At 41.2% G+C, this 11301-nt stretch overlaps 1 protein-coding gene across 1 annotated transcript in view; it reads right to left on the bottom strand.

Moving 5' to 3' along the window:
* The window catches only part of gse1 (Gse1 coiled-coil protein), a 290630-nt gene that overhangs the window by 202410 nt on the left and 76919 nt on the right, over window positions 1–11301 (bottom strand). The window contains exon 2 of the mRNA XM_036584594.1: window positions 2530–2698. Coding sequence (XP_036440487.1) covers window positions 2530–2698 — 169 coding nt within the window. The remainder of the gene's footprint in view (window positions 1–2529; window positions 2699–11301) is intronic.

The following is an 11301-nucleotide window of genomic DNA, read 5'->3' on the forward strand; positions in this document are numbered from 1 at the left end:
TTCTCATCCCTAATGACTGTTGATTCTCACCACAGTGGAATGATATGCAGTTATCATATGCAGGGTTTTTATTTATATTTTAATGAAAAAGTCCCAAAAAAGCTGGAGTCTAGAGTTACAAGCCAGAGTTGACTCCAAAAAACCCAGAGTCGTGCATCAGTAGCTTAGGGGAGTGACCTGCACAAATCCCCCCAGAGTACAACTCCCCTGTTTCGGTGCACATTTTCCTCTGTTCTACAGTTGAGCTCTAGAGAGGAGAGTGAGGAACACAGCATGTCGCCCCAGGACCCCAGGACACAAGGGAGTGAGGGGAGCGACTACACATGGAGGGGAGCTGCAGGCTAAACTAGCTAACAAAGACAGAGGGAGAGAGAGAGAGAGAGAGATTGAGAAAGAGAGACTGAGAAAAGTGGGAGAGAGAGAGAGGGAGTGAGAGGGAAGTATGTGTGTGAAAATGAACAAGATCAGAGGAGACAGGAGCACTTTCCACATAAATGCATATGAACACTCCAGCACTGCTGTGACTGCTTAGCCTGCAGGAAATTCAGCAGACATCAGAGAAACTAGCCCTCTCAACTTCCCTCTCTCTCTGCCTTCTCTCATCCCTCCATCTCCTTAGCAGAAAATTCTCAGGAGCAGAGAAACTTCGATGGTGTCGCGTCTAAGCATGAGTACAGCTCAGTTAACACTCAACTCATGCTAGGCACTCTGATCATCAATGCTAAGTGATATGAGCCTCTTGTGATAAGGACACCTTTGGACAAAACTGCCTGGTTGAATATGAGGTTCTCTCTGGAGGAGTCGTTCAGAGCACATCACTTTGGTTCCTGTACAGACAGCCCATAATGCCTTAATGATTCACTCAGCATGGTAGATGATGATTAAAGCAAATAGAAGCTGACAGACTGCCTCTGGTCTCTCTCTTACCTTTCTCTACATGCATATGGGAATATCCTATGAATAGAAAGGCAGCGTTAACAGTAACTTTCACGGATTGGTCAAACCGTCCTCTCTCGTTTCTCCATTCGTCAGGTGTTATTAAATGAAAGTGTTCGACCCGTTCACTTTTCCTTCTCTTTGTGCCGTGCTGCTGAGCTGTCAGGCAGCAGGATGGCGGTTTGATCCAGTTGGGGAGGACTCCTTCTAACTCACGCTAGCATTCTACTCTTTCTGCATTGTTTGAGCGAAATGTAGTGGGAGGGAAAGGCTTGTTTTAAGAGTATCAGCATGAACTGAAGCTTCACATAATTTGAATACACAGAAAAACCATGAAGCTAGATTCCAGTGAGAATTTGCAAAGATCCAAAGCCCATGGAAATTAGTGTTCCCTGTACTGTGTGTAGAAGAAAATCTGAATACCGAAAAACCAACACAGGTAAATTGTGAGGCCATCTACACCACAAAATACACACATAAGTAAAATAAAACAAAACAAACAACACACTGAAACAATAGCAACGCTGCCATGGAAAGCACCCGACATCCCAGTTCCTTAACCACAGAAGAAGTCAGTCCCACAGGTTGCCTTGTAACTCAATGCTCACTACTGGGATTCCCCAGCTAACATGGCTAACCATACTATAACCATACTATAAAAGTGCTTTCAAATAAGACTAAGATTTGCTATTTTTCAAGCTGTTTCTTCAGCTTTTCCTTCTTCCCTTTCCTTCAGCATAATGGGCATACAGCCCATGCTGGCCAGCTCACTCTAGTGTCAAGTGGAGCTCAGTGGTGTCAGGGACAGTACAGAGAAGACAGGGAGTATGGCTATGAAAGAGCTGAGAAATGTTGGCCTGCTCCTTTCATACCAGATTAAAGACCAGTTGCCTTGATTCAGTCAGTTTGCTAACTGCTGCAGGCTGGATCTTTCTCTGAGTGGGCATCCTGCCATGACCAAAACTACAGTCTCCCCAAGATCTGTTCATACTTGTCACTCAACTAGATATGTCTGACAATGTGGTTTCTTTTGCTCTGTGAATACATAATTGGGTTTACTGAGGAACTGGCCTATTCATTTATGAGGCAAATATATGCTTTGTAAAGGTTCTGCTAAATGACAAGAGAGAAAGAAAAAGACTTACAGGAACAGTCTACCAATTTTACCCTTGCCCTAAATGGAGTCTATCAGAAGATATGTTTGGTGCTTCTTTAATGCACTAATGCAGTTAAACATTCTCAAATGTACTTGCTTATGTTGTTTCCAATACTGTATGATACTGTTACCAATAAAAATGGATAACTCTATAGACAAAATTCAGGCATTTTGTTAAGAGAAGAATTGCACAAATTTGTTTTTTTTTTCCAAAACTAACATACTGAAAAAGACTCTAAACAACACAGTTCTCAGATTTCACACCATTATCTATTCATTCAGACAGATTTCACTATTGCACACTATTGAGTCAACAGGGACAAAAAGCCGGATGCTGAATAAAAGAGGGAGGAAGACTTTGCGATAAAGAGCTGAAGTTTAAAGACAACAGAAGACAGAATAAAAGAAGAGTAAATAGATGGACTGCATGGACTCACTGGATGGTGACTGATCTCTCTGCTCGGTGCAGGGGTGAGAAGAAGTGGAGGTGACCCCAGCTTCAACAGACTGGGTGTGGCCATGCCTGGAAACCTCCCTTGCTGTTCTGTTCGGCTGTCCAGCCTCCTCCTCCTTTCTGCTCCCAGCCAGTACCTCCACAGTGGAACTCTACAATGGATAACACACACAAACATGAAGTCACATCTCAGGCTGTTAAAATACATCTTCAAACACAGATGCTTGTCAGTGTATATGAAAAACTATAATGATGACCTTACAAGCAATCTAGGTCCTTAAATAAAGGAGCAATAAAACAATCAACAAAGCTTGTTCCAGCATGCCAATCTAGTTGTATATAATGCATAATAACACTATTCAAAGGACTCCACATGCGTATCTTAATTGTCATCCAGCGTGTTGATGACTGTGTGATGAAACATCTCTCCCCCAGCGGGGTCCCTAGTGGGCCACTGACTGACTACATGCTTCCATTAACATCTGAGGCGCCTTGTCTTCTCTGCCGCCATTTTTAGCAGCTGTCTTGGCTTTGATTACTGGTGGAGAGAAGAAGAACGCAAAAGGGTATCCAGCACTTGATATGAAAGTCTCATCCTTTTGCAGAAGTGACAGGGCCTCAAAGCATGACAGCTAGCTTTTGGATGCAGCAGCATTCTTCAGAAGAGTGAAAGAGACAGAAAGAGAGGGAGAGAGAGACAGAGAGAGGGAGAGAGGGGGCTCACAGACACTGAGTACCAGCCAGTGGACGAGCGCTGAAGGAAGAGACATGGGATGACCATGAAAAAAGGAGGCAAAAAAGGAGAAAAATAACAGGAGGAACTGTCAAGGAGAAGTGTGGAGTGGAGAGGTGGGGGAGCAGACTTAAAAGCAGCCGTGATGGCTCCCGCCATTGACGAGTGGCAGAGAGACAGGCAGCGGATATGCCGTGCGATCTCACGACAAAAGAAAAGCCCCGGGCTGATGAAATAAACATGACTCCCTGCAGGAGACAGAGAGACACAGAACCGTGGGGCCCACGAGTGAGACCAAACTCCTGTGCCTTTCTTTTAAAAACACAGGCTTTTCTGACGCACAGGTGCCTAAAAATAAATGTGCACCATCCATAATTACTCCTCTTGAGAAGTGAGGCGTTTTTACTGGGCCATGTAGACAGATTGAGTAGGACAGGATGGGTAGATACCAAATCCTGAGTGACTTCTTTGGTGTCTGAGTTGCTTAGCAGCATGTTCTCCATTCACTTACATACCAGCACAGAACAGAATGTTATTAAAGGCTGTATACAAAGTTTTGGATATGGCTTACCCCGTCAAATGCTTAACCTACACTTCTCATCATGAAGCTGTCACAGAGTAAATCAACTGTGCTGTTCTGTTTCTGGTGAAAGGTGTATTCCTGTTCTGTGTTATCTCACCTGAGAGAGCCTACAATCCACACTGCATATTGATTGTCTTGGTGTTGTCTTCTTTGCTAGAATCACTTTCTCACACCTATTGCAACTATTTTCTTTTGGTTATGCATAACCAAAAGGCATTCACATTCTCCAAATGCCAGTCCTCACTGAGTCTTAGGAGTGAGCAACAGCAGGTAAAACTGTATAATACAGTAGAGCTGTGTTTATAGACTTGAAGGTCAGCAGCAGTGCTTTCAACTCCAGTACAGATGGACCCCATGCACTGATGTGGGAGAATTTTACACACTGACCTCTAGCCTGCAGGCGCTGAGATACCACATCGGCTCTGTGTTCCTCACACAACCTCCACACAATGCCGCAGGCAATACTGTGACTGCAATATACGCAGGGCTCGGCTTCTCCATATAAATAACTGCAGGTAAACACTCCTGTTTGTGAGTGCCAGGGGAATCCTCCTCCTACGCACACGCTTCCGACAGCGTGAAAGCTAGCCTTGCGGTCAGAGACTTCTCCTAGGCCATTCACTGTGAGTGAGAGCGTCTGAGCAGCTCGATCGCCTTTGCACCGCTCCCTCAGCGACTTCACGACTTAAAAAAAGAAGGTGATACCATTTGCAGTGGAGTTGTCTGTGACTCGCTAGATACAAGGTTGTGATAACAGAAACTAGATCAAAGTGTTACCTAATAGAAGATGAAGACTTTATTCTCTTTTCAGAGAACTAATTTTACTGTGTTGACAGCAGCTGCATAGAGCAAGAAGTGTGTGAGATCTCCTAGCTCTCTCTGGGTTTACCTAAAGAGATGGATCAGGAGGGGGAAAAGAGGGAAAAGCCCTGAAGGAAATCGTAGGTAGGAGCTGCGAGGAGCATCTGAGCCTCAAACCTCACATTACTGACTCGCTTAACAAGACCATATGGGCTTAACCTTATGTTCTTCAGTTAATAACTCCAATGATCCCCAATGTTATATGATGCAGTTTAGAATTCTACTGCTTCATACGAGGTAAAGCACAAATTTATTTAAACTATCATAAAGTTGTTCCAGTGTCTTTCACACCCCATAGCAGATGGCTTTGGGAAAATAAGGCTAACTACCAAAACACGTGCATCACATCACAAGGCAAATAGCCAAGAATTCATTAAATATACTTCTACACGTCTAGGGTAGTCAAGATATCTATAATTAGCAATATTAAGCTGTAAGCAATCATATGCATTGCTACTAGTTAGGTCATTAAGGTTATGTTAGGGAAAACTGTATTTAGTTTCCATGTAACTTTAATATTTTATCTAATATATAACTTTTTTGAAGGGTTTAAACTTTGTTTTTGACGTAGGTCATGATGGAGACACAAAATAAAAGCATTAGATGAACAACTTTAACGTTAACATTACACACAAACATTGAAAGCTCAGCAGTCATTAATGTTATGAACTAAAGCTTACACTATATACAAAATCCACTTAGAATATCTGCACTGATGCAAGTGGACATATGCGTGGAAATGGATTTGATGCGTAGGACATGCTGTCTGCAGCAGTTAAAAGCTGATGAGTGGTAAATATGCTAAATATGTCAGGACAGGAGGCTAATCACTGCCAGTGCAGGGCCCACTGACCCACCCATTCAGCCCCCTGAGCCTAATTAGTTCTGAATTTCCTGTGGGGGAGAAACACAAAGTAGCTTCCATGCTAGCACTAATGAGAGGAGAAGAGCTCGACCAAGGTCATGTCCCTAACCGCTTACTATTGCTCTGTGCCTGCTCTGACCTCACACACTCACTTTCATCACTGCGGCTTGTGTCAATACACGCTCATGCCATTCGGACTCCACCACGCACCTGCTTAATTAAACTCACGAGAGGCAACAGAAGCCGTGCATATATTATTGGCCATTAGCAAGTGGTAGAAAAGGCTAGAGGCAAGATGATAAACACTGCTGAGGCCTCACAACGGCAAAGTAATGAACAAGGTCAAGAATGAGACAGAAAGGAGTGACAAGTGGATCAATGAGAACAAGGCGACGCAAGGTGAAGGTCAAAATTCAACATCTTATGAGTCACCGGGTGCAAGAAACATAAAAAGAGGAGTGCTGGTGGGCATCTTTATAACAGAGTCTGAAATATACACTTCTGAAAAGGCTTGCCCTTACTGACACCAAGCAGGAAGGAAAGGAAACTGCATTTTATTTCAAATCAAATCATTCAAAAAGATATCAAAAGAAAAGACTGGGACCTGGTACACCTGCAACAAGGTTTTATTGTTCTGGGTCTATGAGAGATCCCAGAACTTGCCTTCTCAAACTTTAAATTCACAGTTCTGTCCTATATTAAGGTCCTGATCTAAGCTCCCAGCTGTATGATGAAATCTCAGACCATAAGGTGCTCCTGGAAGAGACATGGAGAGCAAAGATTTTTAGCTGGAATCAGTCATGTGGAACATTAAGTTGGGAGCTAGGAGCAGCATGTGGTGGGGAAGGCTTACAGTGTTTTATGAGGAAAACCACAAAGTGAGCTAAAGAAAAGGCTCTGTTTCAAAACAGTAAGGTAAAGGCCTCAGGGACTGGTGACCTTTTTCCACACTACTGCAGTGGGACCAATCACTGTCATTCGGGATGAGCCAGAGCATTAAGTAAGATCTGTCTATGACATGACCCTTAGCCAAGAATGTTGTGTTTCCCCTGACAATAAAGAGCAAGATTTAATCTTCCCATATATACAATCACACTATGACCTCAAATCACTAGAAAGTGGTTTTCAAAGCAGTTTAATTGATTTACCGAGTACTTTATTGATAAAGTGGAATCAATACATCGACAAAGGATTTGGCCTCGCTTTCTTTAGGGGTTATAACAAGATCAATGCGTTCAGCACTCAGGTGGAAAATCACTAGCAGTACACAGGAGTGCTACTAAGAACTGAAGAATCCTGTTGAAATTATACGGTTTAAAAAATGAATATTAAACTTAGTATGTAGAAATCATTTTTGGAAAATAGTGAGATAAAGCCAAATCCAAGATTAAAACTTTTCAAATAAGAACAAAGCAAAAGCAATTGAATATTTTAAAATATATTTAAAAACTAGAGCATTCAATTTGCTATGTTCAGACTTGGATTTATGCAGTAAACTGCTCCATCTTTATCATGAAAGTTAATGTAACTTGCTATACAGCAAACTAAGGGCTACACAGCTAGCAACAACAAACAGAAACAGAATACACCACGGTTCTAAACCAAAGCTAACCAGACAATGTATGTTTGCATGTTTGCAAAGTTTGCACAGCTATCTAATTAGCTCCCTTGAGCTGAGCTAACTGATGGCGAGAATGTTCCAAATGAAAAATCCACTGCTTGCTGTACCCTTCCTCCCCTTTTTCTTCACTCTTTTTTAAAGATCCATTTCCCATCTTAGGCTATTGGCCTAATGCCCATGTGTCAAACACAAGGCCTGCGGGGCAGATCAGGCCCACCACACAATCCTATACGGACCTCAAAAGTTTTTTATTTTCCATTAATATTAGCCCGTTTCAAAATGTCCTGCACTACAGTCCCCAGCATGCACTGCAATGTTATGTGCTCCGACTCTTGTACCCCAACAACAGTCTGTGGGACAGGTTACACCTCAGTTCTAGACATTTCTGTGGAATTCCACACCAGTCATATCACCAAAATGCATTTCACCTGCAGTCCAACATAAACACTTAACATCAGCTCAGCAGCTCAGAAATTGAGCCCGTCTTAATGAACCTGCAGCAAAGAAAGGATGTCAGGTGTCTAGTTTAAGCAAATAGGTAGGTTTGAAGGAGTGAGCTCCTGGGGACACTTGAACTTTCAACATGTCAAGTGTCCATGTAATATTTCAAGGTCTACTACAAGTGTCTGTATTTTACTGTTGAGGTTTTTGAATAAATAATGGCCAGTTTGGGTTATGGCACAATATTAATTAAAAATGAAAGAAAAACGTTTTTTTCTCTGGCCCACAGATTTGATAAGATTTTTTTTAATATAGCCTTTTTACTGGTTGAGTTTGACACCCTTACCTCTAATGCTTTATAACTCTCTGTGTTCAGCCATAGCCCATAACATTGTTTAGTTAAAAACTCAAAGCTGTGCTTAAGGTAACATGAAGTAGCTACCGCTAAAATCAGTGATAAGGCTAATATAAACAGGCCTACAGGTTTCAATCTAAAACTGAAAGGTTAAAACTGGAGTTAAACTTAAGACCCAACAAAGCAAGCTTTTCTTTTGTTGAAAAACTTCTGAGAAAGAGAGGGAGAGAGGAAGGGAGGAGAAAGACAGAGACACACACACATACACACACACACTCCAGGCTGACCAGTCGAGCAATACTGACATGCTTTGACGTCTCACTTCCGCTTAGGCGCTGCTGTAAGGAGCCATCACTTCTTTATCTCTCCTCCAATACTTTCTCTCCATATCTCCTCTTGTTTTCCAATACTCTGCCCCCCTGGCTGCTCTGCCCTGCTTTACCACCACACTTACAGCCTTTAACTTTAAGCCCAGTCCTAGTATAGAGTTTTATTGGGCTTAAAGCAGCTCTATATCATTCTCTGTAGTTCTGATAGAAAAGCTGTTAGCAGGGACACACAAGGCACTAACACAGTCAATTCAGGCCTAAGGTACCGTCCACTGCTCAGGCTATTGCTTCCTGCAGTTCTGCTTAATGAGAGCCTAGTGATGGCAGGTTTCCCTGCTGAGAGGGCTAAGTCACAAGATGTGACTGGGAATGCAAACATATCTATAACAATAGAATGTGGTCTAGTGAGATGACCAGGGCTTGGGCAATTGGTAGTAATAGTGGTATCTGGAAAAATCAGACAGCAAATTAAACCATTTACATATTTGTATTTAATGCAATTGGCAGACATTCTTTTCCAGGGCGACTTACAATTTAATCATGTTACAGAAGTGAATGTAGCCTTAGGAGTTTTGCCCAAGAACTCTTATTGAAGGAGTGCTTGCCTGGGCTAATGCACCATGCTGATGTGTACGGTGAGACCGAAAAGTTTTGCTTTTGATGAAATAAACAGAAACATTTGTAAACAGTGCGACAAACTGTTTACCAATAAACATTGACGAAAGTACTGACAAATTTCAGGCTTCAAGAAGGCTTTTAGCTATACTTACATACTTTTGACAGAAAACAGTGATTTGAAACTGTCTTTTACAGGTATTTAATTGAAAACAGCACAAAGACATCACCAGTTTCAGAACTTTCAACAGGTCAAAGGCTGTGTCACCACTTTGCACTGCTGTGAAAAAACTGTGTGAGCAAATAGTCAAAACAGTTTAAGAACAACGTTTCTCAACTCACAGCTGCAAGGAATTTCACTGTCTGCAGTATATGTTCAAAGAAACACTTTGGAGATACAAGGTTTTGTTCTACAGCAGCAAGATATATGCATACACTTGAAACATTAAATATCTTGTCTTTATACTGTTTTCCATTGAATCCAGATAAAAAAGGATTTGCAAATTGTTGCTGTCTGTTTTTATTTACATTTTTCTAACTTTTTTGGAACTGGGTTTGCATGACGAATGTTCCTCTAATTTTTTAAAAGACTGCCCCTACATTTGAGAATGTGTATATGACCTGCTTCAAACAAACTAAATAAATATGAGTAAGCCATTAAAATAAAGAGACACAGTGCACAAGTAGTTAGTGCTTCCCCCGTTTTACTGCTCCTTTCCCCTCACAAAGTGTTGTGGTTCTTAACGCCTTGCTGCGTGATACCCTGAGGGAGCTGGAACAGGAAAAGGGTAAGTGCTATCGATTTGCACTTCCTGCCTCACTGGGCAGTCACAGCAGGGTGAGCTGCCTGCCTTACCGTCTGCCTCCCAGCATGGCACTGACCCCAGCTGACCACTGACACTGTGTGTGTGTGTGTGTGTGTGTGTGTGCGTGTGTGTGTGTGTGTGTGTGTGTGTAGGAAGTGTTGAGGAGCCATGTTGATGTGATAAAAGGAAATGAGGGGAGTGTTTGTCTTTATAACAGTTAGATCTTATCTTAACGCACAGATGGCATCTCAACATGTGTGTTTATGCATATATGTGTACAAGACCTGAAATTCATTAGTGTTTGCCCAACTGTTTCCTCAAACAGTTCCAGGTTGTTGACATAAAAGGGTGTATATGATGATAATCTGATTATTTGTTCTGTATGAAATGACCGTTGAAGTTTTCCTTGGTAACCTCACGCTGCATTTTCAAACCAAGGGCAGCTATTACTGCATCTCTTTCCAAGTTAACCTCATTGAACCTTAGGCTTATTATTCAGTAAGAAGTATGAATTATTCAGTAACAACTATGAAACTATGTAATTATGAGCGTTTAAAGCAACGGCTCAGTATTACGTTACAATGTATTACATTTTTATCTTATCTGAAATGTAGTGAACACATGTTCGGCATAAAAAGTTTGTTTCTGTAGTGTTGCACTGGAACTAATAGGCTAATGTAGCTAATAAGTAGTGGAAGCTTTTAGCTATCAGCTAAAAAAGATAAAAAGCACTACTACTATGCCACCTCAAATTTGTAGAATTTGACCACTGGCAACCAGTAAAAACACCATATTTCATGAAAAAAAGGAATTTTTCTAATCTGGTATAAGAGTATGATATAGTATAGAAACATTGTTCCAAAAGTTCACTCTCTAGTCCGTATATCACTGCTGTTGGAACAAAACCCTGTATCTCCATTTTTCTCATTTTTCAGTTTTTGACATAATTTGAAAATGCCTGTTGCCCTTTACATTGTGTGTAAATTTCATGATAAATGCAGCAAAAGAAATAGCCCAAAATTACTTGGAAAAAAAGTCTGGTTCCATTGATTTACATTAAAAGTAAAGTATATTTTTTCTTTCTCCTATAAAGTTACAATTTTAAAGATACAAGGTTTTGTTCCAACAACAGCGATATGGAAAAACAGCCCCTTTTGTATTTGGTGTTTTTGTGATGTAGCAAAAAGCTACATATTAACATATATCCGTCTATTCAGCCTACAGCAGGCTAGCCCTGCCTATTCATGTTGAAGTTATAAGGAGTGTTTCACCCTGGACTGCTTTTTGGATGAGCTACAATACAGGACAGCCATTCAGAACAGAGATCATTTACATACATCAGTCTTAAAGACAGTAACAATAACACCCTGTGTAATTATACCAGATAATTACACAGGGTGTTATTGTTACTGTCTTCAAGACTGATGTATGTAAATGATCTCTGATTTTAGCGGCATCAAGGTGTTAAGTAATCTCAAACAGACTTGATCATGTAGTTTCTGATACTGTATGATATTGTTAAGTATAAAAATGGACAAAAGCATAG

This window comes from Colossoma macropomum, unplaced genomic scaffold (assembly GCF_904425465.1).
Source record: "Colossoma macropomum unplaced genomic scaffold, Colossoma_macropomum, whole genome shotgun sequence".
NCBI classification, from domain to species: Eukaryota; Metazoa; Chordata; class Actinopteri; order Characiformes; family Serrasalmidae; genus Colossoma; species Colossoma macropomum.